The sequence below is a fragment of the Loxodonta africana genome, chromosome 3 (genome assembly GCF_030014295.1).
Source record: "Loxodonta africana isolate mLoxAfr1 chromosome 3, mLoxAfr1.hap2, whole genome shotgun sequence".
NCBI classification, from domain to species: Eukaryota; Metazoa; Chordata; class Mammalia; order Proboscidea; family Elephantidae; genus Loxodonta; species Loxodonta africana.
Genome location: NC_087344.1, coordinates 12,667,609 through 12,688,167, shown reverse-complemented (window position 1 = coordinate 12,688,167; position 20,559 = coordinate 12,667,609). Strand labels below are relative to the sequence as shown.

At 47.1% G+C, this 20,559-nt stretch overlaps 1 protein-coding gene across 6 annotated transcripts in view; it reads right to left on the bottom strand.

Moving 5' to 3' along the window:
• HNRNPM (heterogeneous nuclear ribonucleoprotein M) overlaps positions 1-20,559 on the bottom strand; it is a 37,662-nt gene that overhangs the window by 1,046 nt on the left and 16,057 nt on the right. Inside the window, exons 6-16 of one of the 6 annotated variants that reach the window (XM_064280516.1) lie at positions 19,829-19,867; positions 19,676-19,711; positions 18,872-19,025; positions 17,973-18,022; positions 16,858-16,918; positions 14,092-14,193; positions 12,761-12,805; positions 12,195-12,272; positions 4,171-4,224; positions 1,544-2,346; positions 884-935 (exon numbers count right to left, since the gene is read on the bottom strand). In XM_064280516.1, the coding sequence (XP_064136586.1) occupies positions 884-935; positions 1,544-2,346; positions 4,171-4,224; positions 12,195-12,272; positions 12,761-12,805; positions 14,092-14,193; positions 16,858-16,918; positions 17,973-18,022; positions 18,872-19,025; positions 19,676-19,711; positions 19,829-19,867 (1,474 nt within the window). Of the gene's footprint in view, positions 1-883; positions 936-1,543; positions 2,347-4,170; positions 4,225-12,194; positions 12,273-12,760; positions 12,806-14,091; positions 14,194-16,857; positions 16,919-17,972; positions 18,023-18,871; positions 19,026-19,675; positions 19,868-20,559 lie in introns of all 6 variants that reach the window. The other 5 variants (XM_064280515.1, XM_064280512.1, XM_064280514.1 and 2 more) reach the window with 5 other exon arrangements.

Genomic DNA, 20,559 nt, shown 5'->3' with positions numbered 1-20,559 from the left:
GTGTGTGTGGGAGCAGCACTTGTAGCTCACGGAGCTGGGACAGCAAGAGATGAAAGAGGAAGAAGGGCTTTGGAGCTTGGACTTGCTCTTGAAGGCAGAGGGGCACCTCCAGGCTTCTGAGACAGGGAGAACGGCAAGGTTCAATGTAACTTTCTGGAATATCTGGCTACAGCGTGGACAAGGAGGAGTTGGGCGGGGGGCCGGGAAGTGGGGAGGGCAGGAAAGGCGATGACTCAAGAGCTTACCCCAAGAGAACCAGGGAGAAGCAGCAATAGTGGTGAAACCTGAGCCACTGCTGAAACGGGAAATGAAACAACATCGAGGAAGCCTGGATCCAGCCAGCCGCCCGTACCCCTGGCTCAGGGCGAGGCAGGCATGGGCGTTCACCTGGGTGGTTGCCTGGTGTCCCTGACAACACAGGCAGACAGCAGCAGGCCTAGAGCCGGCAGACCTCATCTCTGGGACCTGCAGGGCATGTAAGCACTCTTGGGGGCACTGAACCACCGGGCTTTTGTCTTAGAAGTGTTTGGTCTTGCCACTTAGAAGCCATGGGACCATGGGAACATGATTCTGACTCCTCTGTACAACGGAGCTATACCGCCTCCTTCTAAAAACAGCAGAAGCAGCAAGAGAGCCAAGAAAGGGAAGGATCAGGTAACGGCACAGGAAAAAGTGTCCGATGCGTAACAAGAAACTCGACCACCTGCTTAAATAGCTATGGAAGCAGAAAAATGGCAAGGCTCGTCCACCCTCATCACGACGAGAAGTGGCTGTGCCAACTAGGACAGGGTCCATTGCTCAGCTTGGCACAACAGCATCACCAACAAGCCCAGGCTGACAAAGGCACACACAAGGCATCCAGAATGCCTTCCTCAACACTTACCACATTCGTTGAATTTGTCTTTCAGCATTTTCCATGTAAAATCAAATGGGAGCTGAGGGGAAAAAGAAGAGACTGATGTGAGATTCCACCAAATCTAAGGGTAACATTACCACCGCCTCCGTCTGGGGTAACTTTCAGGGTTTCTGTTACACGGCATCTGTATGGCCGACCCTCAAGCTAAGACAATCAGCAGAGAACAAGGCAAGTCTATCCGTAGTGAGATTCTCAGCTAGTTGGCCAAGCCCACAGCCTGTGGCTTTATCTGTCTGTGGGAACACGATGCTGACAGCGAGCGGAAAATGAAGATGTCTGAGGGAGCTCCCCCAGAACCACTGCACCGTGGCTAAAGGTGGCCCAATCGGTCCACATAATTCGGTTACAGCCATTTTTTTCTCTGAAACATCATGCCACAATGCCGTGGCTCTTCAAAGGGACCAAGGAACTAGGGTTCTCGGTTCCCTCCAGCACCTCACGGAAGCCCACGCGCTAACAGAACCCACTGCTCTTGGTGTGCAAGTGTCCTACACAGGTGGTCCCTCCTCCTCCCACCAGCACCAGACGTTGCCACTCAGCTCCCGTTGTGAGGGACCCACCTCCCTCCTCCCTCCTCTCCTTGTACTTAACACCACTGAGATGTTCCTGAAGAGAAGAGCCACTTACGTTTCTAACAAATATCTGGCAAGCCTTCCTGGCCACTCCAGGGGCATGGCCTCCGGCTCCACCAAAGGAACCTGCAAAGCTTCCTCCAAAGTTGCCACGTTCCATCTCGATGGCACGGTCAAAGCTGGTGCCACCACCGCCACCCATGGCCAGGCCCATGCGCTCGATGCCGGCGCCCAGGGCCGGGCCCATGGCAGGGCCCATGCGCTCCAGACTGTTGGCGCCCATGCGCTCCAGGCCCATGCGCTCCAGACTGTTGGCGCCCATGCGCTCCAGGCCCATGCGCTCCAGGTTGTTGGCGCCCATGCGCTCCAGGCCAGTGGCCATGCGATCCATCACAGGGCCCATTCGCTCCAGGCCAGCCCCTATGCCTGCGGGCACCATGCGCTCCATGCTCAGGCCCATGCGCTCGATGGCAGGGCCCATGCGCTCCACACCAGAGCCCATACGCTCAATGGTCTGGCCCACACGGTCAATGGGTGCGGCCATGCGCTCAAGGCCAAAGCCCATGCCGGCACCCATTCGCTCCACACCAGAGCCAATGCGCTCCATGGTCTGGCCCATGCGCTCAATGCTGGAGGCCATGTGGTCGAGGCCCAGTGGGCCCATGCGCTCTATGCCGGAGCCCATGCGCTCCACAGAGCCCATGCGGTCCATGACCAGGCCCATGCGCTCGATCTCGGAGCCCACGCGATCCATGCCATGGCCCAGGCCTGCGCCCATGCGCTCCATGCCGGCACCCCCGATGCGGTCGATGCCGGGGCCCATCCTCTCGATCCCAGGGACGCTGCCTCCACCTCCACCTGGAACAGGACCACAAAACACAGGCAGGTGTCAGGCCACAGCACGCTAGGATGGGACCAGGCCGCAGATGCCTGCGCACTCATCCACACACTCAACCTTGGCCGGGAGTTATGTCCCACAGTCATTCCCCATTCAGAGAGCCCTCAAAGTCTGGCAACTGCTAAGTTGGGCATTGAGTACATAGGGGTCCTGACATGATTCTTCTTACTTCTATGCCACAGATGCAATTTCCGTGACAAAATTAAATCAGAAAAAACCCCTTGGAGAACTTGTGCTGACGGTGTTGTCCAAGTTGCTTGTCCAGTGCTGGCACTGGTGACAGGCTTTATGAGTGAGCCACCGAATTCCTGAGACCTCTGCAGTTTCCCATCACCAGCCATCAAGAAATGCTCTCAAGAGGTGAGGCCTGCAAACCCCACCCTCAGATGGCCACCAGTGTGACGGAGAGGATAATTCAGTTACTTCCAGATGTTATCCTGCTCCCAACCTGTCTCTCTAAGATGCCCTGCTGGTGGCCAGTCGGGATGCATGTCCTCAGCACTTCCAGGGCACAGAGAAGCTATTACACAGCCACATAAGAAGAAAAAATGACAACAAATACAAACACCAGTGTAGGTACTGTGGATAGATGAACAGAGCCAACCCCTTCTAGGGACGCTTCCTGTCAGGGAAAGCTGCTGGCTCAGAGAAGAAGATATGGAGGGTCCTGCAGAGGGCTCTGGGAGAGGTCTGGACTCAGTTGCTCCGTCCCACAGCTCAGGCAGGACACATGCTGGCAGGCAGGTCAACAGTACAGTGACCCCTGATGCCTGCAACCTGGGCCACGGCAGGGGGGCCCCCTTCACCAAGGCCATGGTCCTGCCGCTTTTCTCGCTCCAGCTACAGCACTGTTGCTGCTGGAATTGCAGTGCCGACCCCACAGCTGGCCTGGGCCAAGATGCTGATTCAAGAAGAGGAGGTGCAGCAGCGGCATCTCTGCCTGACTCACTGACTAATGTGGGGACCCAGTAGGGCCGCTCTGCTTCTCTGTGCCCATGTCTTTAGCTGAGTAACAGCACACCAAGTGGCATAAAAGAAACCCGACTTTAAAGATCTTAGGCTTTCAGGGCAGAAATTTCTTAGCGACCATTGGAAATGAAACTGAAACCTAGATGCCAACAGCACCAGAGGACTAGGAAGAAACGGTGACCCAGTGGAGCTCTAAAACCAGCCCAGCTCAGTCATAACCTCAGAGCCAGGAGGGAAAATTGGGCTGAAAGTATGTTCAGTTCTGAGCAGCCTATTAAACTGTGCATTAACGGAAGGGGATACCAAAACGCTTACAGCATTCGTCGCTGGGCAGTGAGATTTCAGGTATTTTTTTTCTTCTTAATTTTCTAAATTTTATAGTAAGTATACATGCATATTTTAGTAAGCACTTGTTACGCACTTTTATAATTGGGTAAAAAAATATTTACTCTTTTAGGGGAGAATATGGAAAACAAGGAAGCCCCTCAAATCATACAGGTACGAAAAGAACAACGATAGCTAACACATAGCACTTACGTAGACGCTTTTTTATATGCGTTAACTTATTTGCTCTCCATAACAGCCCTATGAGGTACGTACTGTTATACCTCCGTTTTACAAATGAGGAATATGAAAAACAGAGGTTGGGTAACTTGCCAAACGTCACACAGCTCGGCAGAGTCAGAGCTGGCTTCCGACTGGACAGTCTGCCTCAGAGCCCGTATGTTTCACCACTACACTCCACAGTCTACTGTGATATCAACAGCCTGTTCTAAAGAATAAAGAATTGAAACATCAGATGAAATGTTTCCTACCTCCTCCCTGCTTTGCCATGATCGCTCCTCTCTTCAGTGCATTACTTAGGATTTCTATGGAAATCAGGAAGGAAAAAAAATTAGCTAAATTCTTCTGTGGTAACAGAACTTTGCTTATTACAGATTCCAAAGAAGGAAGACTACTATTAAGACAAGGGGGGGAAAAAAAAAGGAAGGGGAGGGGGAAGGGGTTTGAGAAATACACACACAGACAAGCTCATTCTATTGGAAAACTATGAGAGTTCTAGGTGCTGGATCCCGAGGCTGGTGTACAGTGTGGCTCCGGAGTCTGAGGCCCAGTTTTCAGGGTGATCTGGGCACGTGTGCCCATCAGAGCTGGGAGCCTGTGAGCATCCATGAACAGAACTGAGGTCAGAGCAAGAGTGGCACAGGGGAGGCCAGCCGCCCCTGCTCGGTGGCAGAGTGCAGAAGCTGGCCTAACTCTCCACCTGAGGAGGAAGCTAAGGCCTCTCTCTGGGATCTGCTGCTCAGGAGACAGAAGCCTGCACTCGTCTGCCCACCCACAACCCACCAACACTGACAGTTACCATTTAGAAAATGCCTAAATCCTGAAAGCCAGCAGTCGTTCTGGGCGGAGCTGGGAATGTTACCTAATTAACGAGCCATGCGTGGGACGTGCTCATCAAGCGGAGCACCCTAGCCCCACCTGAAATGAACTGGGTGTGATGGTGACCAAATGACAGTCAAAGCCTCAGAAAAATAAATGCCCCCAACACACACTCAACAGGTCCAGAACCAAACACATTGCTGCGTGCTTGCCAATGGCTTGTCCAAATATCTTTCAAATGTATCTAACACGATCTGTAGTGCTAACTTTTAAAAGCTTCTCTTCAGCCTTTCATTATGTAGAAAAAACTTGCATCCACCCCCTCTGGTTCTGAAGCACACTAGGCAACTTGGCCAACAGCCGCTGAACACGTCCATAGTGTGAGCATGACCACAAAGAAAACGGAAACAAAGGAGACTTTCAGCCGGAAGGAAGACAAGTCCAGGGCCAAGTCCTCTGTCAGGCCTGCCAGCCTGCTCACCATGCTGGCCTAGATCCTAGCAGCACTTAGTTCAAACCATTCCCTGCAAAGCCTTCAGCTGGCACCCCCATGATGTGAAGAGAAAGTCTTATCACGGGCATCCACAGGCCTCCCTTCAACTACTCCCCACTCTGTTCTTCCCTTACTGCACCCCTCCCAGGAGTGCTCTCACCCTCAAGCCTCTGCCCCTGGCACACCCTCTACCTATTGCCAACCTCGCAAACACCCAGCCCTTCCAGTCTAAGCTGCGCCTCCTGTATGCCGTCCTTCTGAGCCCCTGCTCAGATCCTCTGCTCACCAGTCAGCACATGTCCCATTAGACATCTGCAATAGGGCTTTCTCAAGCCTTAGAGAAAATGAAAGCATCCGGGTGACTGCCCTGGGGCCAGGGGACCCCAGGTCTCCACACAGCCCCCCACCCCTGGACAACTTACTGCCCTCTCACATACTGCCCTCTGGTACCATCACTGTCCTGAGCTGCTCTCGACATCACATCTCCTAAGCTGCATGGCGTCCTTCAAGGTCAAAGACACGTAACTACCAGTGTCCTTAGAGCATGAGAACAGCTGTTTGCACAAAGAAAGTGCACAGATGTACTGACTTGCAGGAAAGACACGGAGACTGAGTAGGTAGGTGCTGTCCAAAGTAGCACCGAAACAACTCCAGTGTTATGTGAGGCTACACAGGAAAAAAGGTGGCAAGAACTGAATCTGGAAAACCAATTCAGATGACTACTCTTCAAACGTAGGCTAAGTGTTGTACAGTAAAAATGGTGAAAGCTGGAACACATGTGAAGGCAGAAACCTGTCAGAAGGAAAACTCAAATATTTTCCACTAAAATGAGTTACAGAAAAGTGGCAAGACCACACCCGGTCAAAGGCGGAAAACTTGCAAGATTGGAAAAACAAGGAAGCCCGTCGTAAAGTTCTAGCTCTCACAGGTTTCACCGTATTTGGCACAAAGATCATTTCACTAATTTAGATCTGATCACAAGAAGTGGCAGAGGACGCCTTGGTTTTTGGGGTTGGTCACTCTGAGGGTCCTCAGGAGAAACAGATCGCATGGCCCCAATCACAGAGCAGGGGCTCCAGGCAGCAGGGACAACCAAGCCCTGCACGTTTCCTTTCAGATCGTGACAGGAGCAGCATTTCCTGGCGCCCAACAAAGGAACCTCAGAGGCAAGAACTCCACGCCCATCTCTGTGCCACTGCAGGAGGAGGGCGCCACCAGGTGGCAGAGGGCTGAAGGCCCAGCCCAAGAAAAAGATCGTACAGGAGGGAACAAAGCCAAGTGTCCTTTTGCTCTTCTCGCCATAGGTATCCACATATTGGTATTTGTGACCAAATACTACTAAAGTTAAAAATATTTCTAAAAGTATTCTACCATTTCAAAATACAAAAATGAAACCAGGCACGTAAACGCGCCTCCAAGATTCTAAAGCATTAGAAAAGGCCAGAATAAAGCTACAGGTAGATATACCAAGCCAAGTCCAGAGGCGGGGTACATCTTTACCAGCAAGAAAATCACTGAAGTTACCTACTCAAGGTCACAGAGAGAGAGAACAAGGTCTCCAGCAAATAACAGATTCTACTCTGTGAGGAAAAGTCTCCAGTAGTTCCTGACCTTCATGAAAGAGATGACGGGAGAACGAAGGGTAATTTCAAGAACTGAGAATCCCATTCCACTGATGAACTGAGAGAACTTGAAGAAAAGGGCCCTTTATAAATTCTAAGTATATCTCTAATATATACCCCATATGATGTGAATGAATTTTCAATTGCCTCATACACCACATGAAAGCTGGACAATGAATAAGGAAGACTGAAGAAGAATGGATGCCTTTGAATTGTGGTGTTGGCGAAGAATATTGAACACATCCTGCCAAAAGAATGAACAAATTTGTCTTGGAAGAAGTACAACCAGGATGCTCCTTAGAAGCAAGAATGGTGAGACTGCATCTTACATACTTTGGACATGTTGTCAGGAGGGATCAGTCCCTGGAGAAGAGTCAGCGGAAAAGAGGAAGACCCTCAACGAGATGTATCGACACAGTGGCTGCAAGAGCGGGCTCATGCAGAATGACTGTAGGAATAGCAAAAGACAGGCAGTGTTTCATTCTGTTGTGCACAGGGTCGCTATGAGTCAAAACTGACTCAACGGCACCTAACATACCCCACCCCCAGGCGACCCATGAAGACAGAGGCTAAGCGCTCTTTCAGGAGGTCACCTGGCAAGCTGAGAAGCAGGTGAAAGTGAAGGTGGGGCCCTAGGTCTCCACGCTCTGATCCAGCCCACCCCTGAGAAAAATAACTTCACACTCTCTCCTTGCTCCACACTAAAGAAACATGCTGACAGACTCTCACAAACGTCTACCTCAAAACCAAGAAAGACAACATCCACAGTAAAAAAGACGCTAATGTGCTCTGCAAACTAACCAAGACAAAAGTCTGCATTTAGTTAAGGCCCAAATACTCCAGTTTTCCAGTGTCAGAAAACCTCCCTAGACAGTACAGATCTTTTCTAAAGGCACGTTTACACACAACAGCTATTACAAACATCAGTAAGCACACAACTCCATCCCTGCTACACCTTACACACCACAACACCCTGGAGTGAGGAGAGACTCACGCCCCCACCTACCAGAGCCTTTAATGACTCTCCTACTGGCTGGAGAGCCGATGGTGCTATGTGCACACAGCAGTCTGAATTCCGACAGCACGCAATACTAGCCTCATGCCAGCAGTAAAAAAGAAGCCAAACAGTGCTACTATAATCAATTAACAAAAAATTAATGGACCAAACGTTATATCTACACCTAGAACACATACAATTTTTTAAAAGCCTGAGAAAGAACCCTAACATCCAGAGTGAGTCTGCACTCCTCCCACGTGGGGCCCAAGGGGCTGTCTTACCCATTCCTCTGCCAAGGGGCTCTCCAAAGCTTTGAGACATTCCCATTTCCTTTCTGGCAAAATCTCTCTCAAATCCTCCACCCATGCCACGCTCCATCTCTGTGGAAAAACACATTACCCTCGGCCTTTCCGGGAATACTATCTCGTTGGGGACGTTAAAACCAAACTACAGAGACACACAGCAGCCACCACCAAGTCAGCGCGTGCAGTTTTTCTACAGGAAACCATTACTCATCTTTTACACCTTCAAAAAAAAAAAAAACGGAAAGCAGTCACCTCATGCGAATCCCTGAAAACAACCTATCTTCAGTCCAGTTCCAGTAAGAGAGGCCTAGTTCATGGCTTAGATTACAGGCCCACAGTGGGATATGTCAAGCACCCACAACTGCAGCCACTGGCACACGGTGGCTGCCATGCACACCCAATCAAGGGAGGCTGAGGGCGAGCCTGCTCACAGACCAGCAGTAGGCAGTACATCTGGTGGGCACTGAGCACAAGCCTGGTGCCCTGCCAGGTGGCTCCACGTGCATCCTTACCTCACCGACTCCACAACCTGCCCACACGCCTACCCAGTCCTCTACTGCCACCACCTCCCTGATACAGCAACTCAGGTGCAAACACTTTACTAACGTGACCAAGGCCACACACCTGCGAAGAGGTGAGGCAAAGGCTGAGACCTAAAATGGACTCAAAACATGCCCAAAGAGAATCTAAAAATATGCCTGCATTTAAAAAGGTTTCTCTACCGACAACTGGAGTGCTTTCATCTACATAATGGGCTTCTGGTAACGTTTTTTTCCTCCTTATACTGTCCTATACTGACAGTGGGACTATTCACTGTGTTCTTAAAAGGCCCCTTAAAGAAACCTCTTAGCTTTTGTGGGAAAAGCCCTGCCACAGCAGTCACCAGCCTGCGAAAGGCTTTTGTGACTCCTGCCCTATCGCTGGCTACTTCCTATATGTCCACCTAATGCAAAGCTGACAAAGTGTGTTATACTTTGCCTCCCAATACTGAGAGGTCGGTCTTTAAACAACCTAGTTTTATTAATCTCGGCCCCTAGAAATACCAGGCCCACAGGTGCTAAATAATGAGTACCTTTTATTTTACGAAAACAAAATATTTTCTGTAGTCTTAGTCCCCTACCCCTTCGATGAAGCAAATCAATATATCAGAAAAGGGGAGTGGGCTAGCGTTAACTAACAAATAAGCTCAGCAGACTTCAGCAAGAGCGGAGTGCAGATTCATAGTGTGAACCAATGGAAGGTGAAGCCCAGAGGCTGACAGCGTGCAATCCGCGGGAGCCCACTGGCCCGGGTGCACCTGGCGAGTGGCAGCAGGCAGGGCTCACTCAGCTCAGACAGCAGGCCTAATGGAAACCCTGTGTGGCACCTCAGTGGAGCTCAGCTTCTCTCTCTAAATACTTTTGTAAAGCCTCGAGGAAAGGAGCACCCCCACTCTTCACGTAAGGAAATAATCTGCAGGCACTGGCACAGGCCTCAGAGCTCATCTTCCCAACTGTCACAATAGGTCCCAGAGTGGAGGGATCCCAATCTTCTCTGGGGGAAAAACGTACAATCTCATTGTCAAATACTGCATCCAATCAGTCTTTGCTGGATTTACCAGTCTTTTCATTAAACACTTTTCCAGCCACTTCGTCAAGACTTGACCTACACATTGACAGCCCAGAGAATCTGAGAGATGTACAATCCAGCTGATGCTGTCAGCACCTGTGACCATCACGGATGCATTATGGTCGTGAACTAAACATACCATTAAACCCAGGATTTCTTTACCAGTTCTTTTTCCAATGTGATTGTAACTTCCCTTGGACCTGGAGCGTAGGGCTCTAGAGTTTACATCTCTACCCTGGAGCCCTGATCAAGTGTGAGAAGTCTCTGTTCTCTACCGCAGCTACAAGGGTGGCGAGGGTGCCCGAGTTCTTATATCTAAGAACTTCAAGTAAGAACACACACTCCATTTGATTCTCCACAGAGCACCGGCACTTTGAACCTTCTACCACCAGACGCGGAACTGGACCGACTGGCAATTTATCGAGGACTTTGTCCCCACAGCTCAGCACAGCTCCCTGCCCACCCCACGCCCTTGTTTCCAGTGACTTCTAAACTGCATCATTCCACCCCACACAGCAACAACCGGAGTTTCCCTTCCAACGACTAATCTGTTCTGAGTTAACATTTTGTCAAGCCAGACTTCTGAGTCTTACTTTTTATTAAAAACTTGTACACACATGAACCACAGGCAAGCACACTGGAAACTCAGGTCTCTGTCCCTTCATTGTCAATTAACGGTGATGACCTTCTTACCAAAAGGTACCCCACGTGATGAGGCAATAAACACACTCCTTCCTACCTCCCCCTGCTCTCTGGCCGTTTCTTCATCAGGAATCTCCTCTCAGATTGGACAGTTAACGCTGATCCTGCCAAGATACTTGCTTGCTCTATACTATGTCCACTTTACATGTTGTTGCAGACCAGCAAAGAAACATTTAAGCCCCAATCTTTAATGACTTCCCCTGCTGGGATGATTTTATGTATAAGGTAAGCAACATTCTCTCTCTCTCTCTCGTGTGTGCGCGCGCGCGTGTGTAGGGGCCGGGGGGAGGGTTTAATGAGTCAAACGACCTACAGAGGATTTCAAAAACAAATACTTCAGATTTCTCACTGCACACTCTATAGCGCTGCTGGGTGAGATGGGCCAATGCTTGTGTTGGAGGCAGTTATAAAAGGTAGGACTGCCACATGATGAAAATCCAGGCTCTGGAGTTGGACAGCCTGGGTTCAAATCCTGGCACCACCATTTGCTAGCCCTGGGACCTTAGGCAAGTCATTCTCTGTGCCTCTGTTTCCAATGAAATGGGGATAACAGTACCTACAGGTCATGTGGTTCCTGCAAAGACTAACATATTGCTGTTATTATAATTAATGTCACCCTCATTACCTTCAAGTGAAGAGGTTGGGAGGGCTATAAGACGTGCATCATGTAAACCCTAAACAAAAGGATTCTGCTCTGATTTTTATTGATGTCTCTGCCCACACTTTGAGCCATCAGGCCGATGACCAAGAATTCAGCCCTTACAGCACTATTCCTGGGGAGACATGAACACCAATGCCTCCAAAGAAACCTGAATCCCTTCCACTTAGAGCCCATACCCAGGGTGCACAAGGTAAACAAAAATGCTTCCCAGTGCTGGAGTCAATAAGCAAGCTTTAAATTTTCAATGGACAGTTACTAGAGAGATTTGGAACCCATGACATCTCAAGAGTTGAGTGACTACGAACGAACACTTACCAACTCAGTATAGTTAGGTCTAGCTTTTGAAATACATACTAAGGTTGTACTAATATTTAAGACAACTCGAAGACATCTGAATCAGCAGAGAAGTGGCAGTGGAAAATCATTTCTTAAAAGTGGGCCCACACACATGAACCAGAGACCAGAAGCACTAGATGGTGCCCGGCCACAACCGATGACTGCCCTGACAGGGAACACAACAGAGAACCCCTGAGGGAGCAGGAGAGCCGTGGGATGCAGACCCCAAATTCTCATAAAACGACCAGACGTGATGGTCTGACTGAGACTGGAAGGACCCCGGAGGTCATGGTCCCAGACCTTCTGTTGGCCCAGGACAGGAACCATTCCCGAAGCCAACTCTGCAGACATGGATTGGACTGGACAATGGGTTGGAGAGGGATGCTGGTGAGGAATGAGCTTCATGGATCAGGTGGACACTTGAGACTATGTTGGCATCTCCTGCCTGGAGGGGAGATGTGAGGGTAGAGGGGGTTAGAGGCTGGCGAAATGGATACGAAAAGAGAAAGTGGAGGGAGAGAGTAGGCTGTCTCATTGTGGGAAGAATAATTGTGAGTGTGTAGCAAGGTGTATGTGGGTTTCTGTGTGAGAGACTGACTTGATTTGTAAACTTTCACTTAAAGCACAATAAAAATTATAAAAAAAAAAAATGGGCCCACAGCCTAAAAGGTACTCTGCAAGCTAAGAGCCAGCAAAGGGGATGTCTAAGTAGGAAGGAGCTACGATTCTTACCATTTATTCTGCCCATGTTCATCCCAGATCCAAATCGGCCCATGTTTTCCATGCCACCACCAAAGGGTCCCTCCATGCCTGAAACAGAAGCTAGCATTTTAGTATCATCTCAACAAGACCAGCTCAGGTGAATCAGGGAAAGAAAAATGTTTGCACATGTTTCACCTTGGGCATTTTTTTGCCAGGAGCTTACCAAGTTTCAGGGCTTTTGAAAAACAAAAATAAAAACACTGCTGCCCTTGTTTAAAAAAAAAAAAAAAACTTTAAAAAAGCTAATCTGATCCAACTCCTAAATTAACAGACAACCAAAGAGCTGTCCAGAGAGACGAGTGATTTGCCCAAGGTCACAGAGCTAGTTAGTGAGAAAGCCAGAATCAAAAGCCAAGACGCCCACTGCAAGGATTAACAAGTACGAAACATAATTTCTAGACTAAAACTTTTTGGAAATCAAAGTCAGAATTTCATGCAGGGCTAAGAGATAAGGGGGGGAACCTAAAACGGGGGGTGGGGGGGAGAAAACCATACCTAAAAGCAATTACATTTGGACTTCATTTTAAATTTCTTACCTCCCATTTTATTTATTCCAAATCCTATGCCTTCCATTCCCATTCCTTAAAAAGAAAAAGTCAATGCAAACTAAAATTATGTCAAAGCAGTAAATGTCTGAACTTAAAAGCACAAGAAATTCCAAACCAACAAATGAGCAAAAAATTCCTGATGATGAATTATCAGAAAAAAAAAACCTCTAGCATTTCAACTGTCAAAAGACCACACATTCCAAGTAAAAAATTTTAAGGCTTTAACAAAACAGTCATCATATGACTCAAAGTGGGGTCCACATAACATATTAAATGACCAAGTAAGACGGTATTAAACGACCAAGTAAGACGGTATTAAACATACATGAAATAGAATTATCAGGCATAGACTAGGAAACATTCCCTTTTGGAAGCTTATTTTAGGGAACAGAAGTGAAATAAAAAAAAAATCCTTTTTAAAGGTAAAGTCCTCAAAAATAAAAAGCAGTCCCTAAGAACACTGAGGATTCCTTCTCCCAGCCCCAGTCTTAGGTCACGGAGCATGCATTTGGGGGGTGTTGGTCAGATCGGTCGAGCCATTCAAGGTGGGAGCCCGAAGGGCAAGGACCTGAGTCAGCCCCCGAGTTCAGAGATGAACGGCGGAATACGGCCAGGCAGTGGGGATCCATCTTGCAATTCGCTGAATGCTAAGAGAGAAAGCCCTAACCCTGAGATTAGAAAATGCAAACTTCCTTTGTAGTACAGAAATACCTACTTGTGCAGACACAAAAATGGTCAATAGCAAAGTTTAAGGTTTATCTTACACTTCAAAACTCTTCCCTAATTAGCCGTTCTTTGTCTTCGTGAACATGACAACACTGCACGGCATTCCTCCTTGTGGCTGTGAAAGTATGCTGCCATGCAGTGAGGCCCTCCTTACTTGTTCGCGTCTATCAAAGCCCCCACCTGAACACTGGGTGAAAGCCCAAAGGGGTGTGGATAAAAGAAATACCAGGGCACCATGGTCATGTTCTGGCCCTTGACCTGCAGTCTCTGTCACTAACTGATAGTGTGACCTTGAGCAAGACCAACTCTCTGGTTTGCCTTCTTTTATCAAATGGCATAACTATCTCAGCTCAGGGCATTGTGAGGATAAAATGCAAGCGTGTAAAGGCTTTGGAAAAAAGGGTTCAACCCAATAAGAATTAAAAATATTGCCTTTATCAAAAGGAAGCTGAGATGAATTAAGAAAGGGAATTTTGTCCCGATTAAATCTTTCTGCCACTGAAGCAACCCAATGTCTAGTTTACCCCAATAATTAACTTTAATAACTCTAACTCCCAACAAAATTCCCAATTAAGATACAGTATAATTCTAACCTGCAGGTCCTATGTTTCCCATTGCGATGCCTTTGTTCAGGTGATTGGCATCGATAGGCTGCCCTCCTGGTCCTAACCCCATGCCAATACCACCAAGTCCATCTGGAAAGAAGAAAGTCAAAAGTGTGAATTCCCCTTCCTCTAACCCCTTGAACGCCAAAGACAAAAGCGACCTTGCTTATTGGCTTGCAGCCCTCACACTCCATCCCACCCACCTCCACCAAGGCCTCCTCTAAGGCATAGCCTTTCACATGCAATCGCAACTGGAAATCTGTGACACATATTTTAAAATAAGGCATTTAAAAATCTGTTCACCTGAAAGTTACACAGGAGAACCCATGAACAACCCGCATCACAGGCTGATACTGGGCCTGTATTTGCTCCCCTAAATCATGGACCAAGGAATGCTTGATCCAAAAAGGTGACTCAAGACTGAAGTGGAAAGCAACACAAATATGCCCAACTCCCACCTCTCAACCTGGTAGCAAAGGATTTTTCTCCTGTGGGAAAAAAAAAAGCGCCCTAAACCAGTCAATTAACACGCCAGGGATACACATTCTCTCAATCTGCTGTGGAGGGTTTTAATGTCAATGAGGTTAGAGTATTCAAAGGATGACTGTCCCTGCCCAGAAAGCTCCCTAACCCATGAATCCATTCTCAGCCCACCCTCACCTCACCTCCATGCCCCACAAACATGAACAGGGACTCAAGAATACACACTGGTCTCTGGAGGCCTTGGCACTTGCAGTGCTCTGGGTAACCATGGTCTGAGGCTTAAACCAAGACCAGGTAAGATAAAAGTGGGAACAAAGTTAAAGAAGTTCATAAAAAAATAAAAACCCTCATGCCAGGTCCCAGGGACTTAATCTGATTCACAGCCCACTGCTTTTAACTGCAAACACAGCAGCAAGAAATCACCACGGTTACTTACTCCCCCAAGCACTGAAGGCTTTGAAGTCAACCATCTGAAATTTGCCAGGAGACCAAGAGCCATAGCTAATGGGTTCCCTGGGACCTAATGTGTGCCAAGCAAGGCTGCCAGGCAGCCTCCTCCTCCTCTTGGCACAAAAGTCAACAAGAGCCACTACCCTGCTCCTGGGTGACCACTGTAAGTGATCACGTTGACAATTTACTTAGGAACAGCAGGGTGATATGACAAGGAAATGTGGCCCTTCTCTAAATAATGGTAACTTTCAACACATAGGAAACCCTGGTGGCATAGTGGTTAAGTGCCATGGTTGGTAACCAAAGGGTCAGCAGTTTGAATCTGCCAGGCGCTCCCTGGAAACTCTAGGGGGCAGTGCTACTCTGTCCTATAGGGTTGCTATGAGTCAGAATCGACTCGACAGCACTGGGTTTGGTTTTTATTTTTGGTTTTCAACAGATAAGCTGTCTCCTACTATTCTGGAGGCCATCCACCTCCCCTCAAAAGCTGCCTCTAGTATGCTTTTACAACCCTGAACTGCAAAGGCACTGAAGACTTCAGTTTTGAGTCTAGGCTGTCATTCAATTTCATTTCCAAGAGACAGGGCCTAGGCCTGAGTCCGCTCCAGACCAGAAGCCCTGGTCCGCTGGCCTTTTCCCTGGGACTGTCTTCCCTGGTGGGAGGACTCCTGAGCATAGTACAACCAGATCTTGCCCCCCCGCCCCTCAAGTGCACCCTTCCTTCTACAGGCTGCCTCACTTGCACCACCACCCACTTCCTGAGCCCTCCTGCTGCTCACAGCCCATCCTACCACTCTCACTGCTACCCTCCCTCCCTCCCAATGGAGTGCCTAGGATGCTGCTAATACACACCACTTGCACCTATACGGAGACCATCAACCACCAGCCTCCCCTGTCACAAGACAGATCTTCACCTAGATGCTGCAAATAACTAATCTTTTTCTCTCGTAAAATTTTTTTCTGGTTCATCTATCGTAAAATTCACCCTTTTAAAGTGTACGATTCAGTGGTTTTTATTTTAGAGGTGTGCAATCATCATCACTACCTTATTCCAGAACATTTTCGTCATCCCCAAAAGAAACCCCATACTGGTTAGCAGTCACTCCCCACTCCCCTCGGCCCTAGGCAGCCCCTGAGCTACTTCCTATCTCTATGGATTCTCCTATTCTCTCTTGCCTCAGTTCTGGACATTTCACAGAGATGGAATCATACACTGTGGTCTTTTGTGTCTTCTGTGTTTCACTTAGCATAATGCTTTCAAGGCTTACTCATGTTGTAACAGGCATTAATACTTAATTCCTTTTTACGGTTGAAAAATATTCCAGTGTATGGGTAGTTCACGTTTTATTTATCCACTCATCAACTCACTGACAATTGGGTCATAAATACTTTTTAGCTGTCGCCAATCATGCTGTTATAAATACTTGTGTACAAGCTTTTGTGTGAACATGTTTTCAATTCTCCTGGGTATACACACACCCAGGGGAGGAACTGCTGGGCTGTATGTAAAAATCAATCTCTTTCGAACCTCAGTGCGGCCTAGCTTTATCTCCCTTTGCTGTTTCTAGTTTGTCCTTCCCCAGGACACCTTCAAAATGCCCAACTACATCCTCATCATTTGGGCAGCCTGCCTCACCATGAAGTCATCCTCACACAATTCTTTCTGAGCTAGTAACTCTCTCTGCTCACTTCTCACCCCAAATACCTAGAGGAGAAAGTACTTTGAACCTTTTCCTGGAGAACTTTATTGCTCAAGAGAACAAACTACAAAATACCATGGCACAAATTCAAGCACACAAATCAAACAACTGAGACACTTACGGGGCAGCTGCTGAGGACGCTCAGGAGGAAAAAAGTCTCCCTTTGGTAAGGCCCTCTCATCCTGAAAGGGAAAGAAAATGAATAAATCTTAGTAGTGACTGCAGTCCTGTTTGTGACAGCAAAAGACGGAAACCACCCTCATCAACAGAAGTTGTTGTTGTTGGGTGCCAGCGAGTCAATTTTGACTCACAGCAACCCCAGAGGGTTTTCTAGGATGTAATCTTTACAGGAGCAGAACTCCAGGTCTTTTTCCTGCAGAGCCACTGAGTGAGTTCAAACTGCCAACCTTTTGGTTAGCAGCCAGCACTCAACTGCTGCGCCACCAGGGCTCATTCATCAACAGAAGACTGGTTCAACAAATTAAGGCTTATCTGTACAATGGAATCACACGCAAGGGTAAAAAGGAACATGGGAGAGTGTACTGGCTATCTTCGGTGAAAAGTGGAAGAGTAAGAGTGTACATTCACTTTACTGGGGGGAAAGATGGGCTCTAGGCAAGGGAAGAGAAGCTCACGCACTTCTTATGCATCTGTTCACCTTTGATTTCCGAGCCATGTGAAGCCATCACCTAAACTGAGTGTTAAAGTTACTAAAACAACGCTTTATAGAGTTCTTTGTCTTCTTCCTGAATTGGGGTCCCAGGTGGATCACCCACAGCCTGTTCTAGCCACACTATTAACTATTTCCTCCGACAGAGCCTAGCATGCCTAACGTTTATACTGAAGCACTTTAGCAGACCTTTAAAAACTGTGTGAATCCAAGACTTCATTACACTCACAACAGATATGATGTTAACGTAACTATACGGTGATACTTTCAAAATTGGAAACCCACAGATATAGCCATTCTGTGAAACCAAGCACTTGCTCAGACACAGCATGCCAGCGACGGCCTGATCATGGCAGAAGCACCAACTGTGCGACAGAAAACTTCTGAGGAAGCAAGAACTGTGGGGCAAAAGGTCCTTCAGTCACACATTTGTTCAACAGACTGCACCCAACTTAAGTTCAACTGGTCCATACATATACTACGGGGCCATGTGTTCACCCTTCACAATCCTGTTTTTTACTAAATTCACTTCAATGTAATACGTAGGAAGAAATCCTTTAACTTACCATTTTCACGTGCATTGGTCTATCAAACAGCAGCTGGCCATTAAACATAGCTGATATTATAATTAAGGCTATTTCTTGCAATGCTGAAAACACACAATAGCAGGAGAGAAAAATACACGAAAGAGTAAAATACTTCAACTGCTACCAATCCCTCTAAATGGTAAATTTATGAGTAATTCTGACTCCTCATTATAATGCAAGTATTCCTGTTTCTATAATAAGCACAGAAGCAACAATAAATAAGGCTTCAGGTAAGAAAAAACAGTAAACTTCGGATTACTCCTTAGGTGTGAAGCTTCATTCACATAATTTTAACCTTTCACTAGACCATCTCCTCAAGTAGTGGCATCATGGTTTCTGCATGTGCCCAATGGGCCAGGCGGCCCACCAGTTTCTAAAGCACCATGTTTGCTGGTTAAGATACTCAGCTACTCAGTCTTTCCTGAATTCAGTGACTGTTCACGTGTGGTAGTCGCCACCGTGATGAGAAGTGGTAACTCCAGGGGAAGCAGCCCAGGCGAAGGAAGGAGGCCTGTCTGGGAGAAGTGCTTCTCCCACGATGACGTCCATCCACCGGAGAGACACAGGGTCCTCTACGAAACAACACTCAAATCTCTCTCCAGTGTTTGCAACTCCCCTCCCCCAGGTCAAATCCAGATTCCTCTAAAGAAGAGACACTGGAAAAGACCACTGATGGGCATAAGCCTGTTTTCTACCTGTCCCTTCTATCCACACAGCATTGAACCAATCTCCCCCTAGAGAACTTACAAAATCCACAGTAATGTACTCTCTTCCTCTAGTCACAGAAAACATTCATACATGAAAGTTGTCTCTTCCTCACAGGAGATAAATTCTTGACTAAAACATTCACAATGAGCTGTATTACCGTAAAAGGATACATATAGCTTGCACAGCCTCAATGGACTGTTCAAAAGTAACAGTGCCTATTCCACGACTTTTTCCATCTTTATCCTCAAGAATGTCTGCTCGGACCACCACACCAGCCATACTAAATACTTCCTTCAGCTTCTTCCAGCCAACTTTATAATCCAGCTAATCAAGAGAAAAAGGGAAAAACCTTCAGGAAAACTTATAACACTTTTGATACATGCATGAAACACGCCTCAGTTAGTAACAAGCATCAGAAAAATAACGTCACAAAAACTAATCAACTGCAATAGCACTTTCCAAATATGATTATGAAGCCTGGCCTTAATGGACAGTCTTTTTAACTGTGTTATTTATTGTCTCTTTTCTCAGAAGACCAGCTTAAGTCACCTCGTATCTTTAAAATTAATATGTATTTTCTGAACATTAAAAAAAGACGTTCCCCAGCTGAGGCTTATTCTTACCTGCCCTGACCGATTTTCTTTTTAAACACCCCAGGCCTAACAGGAGGTGGAAGGCATCTATGTACACACCACCTCTGCGCATACACTGTCGCCCAGCACCTAAACAGCACACAGCAAACCCACAGATATCCAGCTGCTGTTTTCCTAACACCTGCAAAACGCAGCAAGCACGGCCCCAACGGGACCACGGTCAAGTGGGTGACTTACGACTGCAGTAATAACTAGGAAAAAAGACAAAGCCTAACACGAAGGCTGGATTTTAAATAGTTCAAAGTTTTCCTTTTCAAATGTCAAAGCTACTTCTGTAATACTGGTTTTCTAGAGTTTTAGACAGTGTTTCTATTTACTTACATTTGCTACAAATACTGTGCTTCCGAGTCTTCCGGCCTGTAATGCATGGATAATCTCATTTGGGATGTTAGGATTATTTAGGATACTGGGTGGGATATTAATCATTCCTGGGCCACCTGGTCCCATACCCATCCCACCAGTCGTAGCCATCACCTTTTGCATTGCTCTCCTGGCATGTTCACCGTCAGGATCCTAAAACAAGCATAAAAACATGGCATTTAACAGACCCAGGAACAATAAAACACCACATTCGCACAGTAACTGATATTCTCAAAACTCCAGAAATTGAGAGATTGTTTGGAAAACATGTGTCGACTCTAAAACAAAAATCCAAATGAAGTAATCCAATAGCCTAGGAAGAGTTCCAGCTTGAGGGATGGGGAAGAATAAAGTATAAAATTTAGTGTCGGAAACACAGCTCTTCAAATATTAAATAATTAAGTAAAAACGGGGGGGGGGAGGGATGACTACAATGACATGATTAAGTGACAAAAATGTAGAACTTCCAGCTTGAAATAAGACCTTCATGGGCTTCGTATGGCTGAATCTTAGCAATTTAATAGGGTTTTGTGATCTCCGCCAGTCATTTTTCCAAATTTTTGAAAACACAGTTCTACATCGCCAAGAGCCCACATCCTTCAAGTTATTTAGGGGTTTGATTCAAGTATGTAAAGTCTGAACAGGTTTGTGAGGCCCTGGTATTGACACAATTCTTAAACTCTGTCCTGCCATTCACCAAGACCATCAACACCTCTCTGAGCTCTGAATATTCTCATCTTCCTCCCAGGTAGAAAGGAGGTAAAAACAAGCTGAGGGGGGATCTTATCAACAACAACAACAACAAAATCCTATTTTTTCCATCAAACAAAATCCTTCTTTTCCAT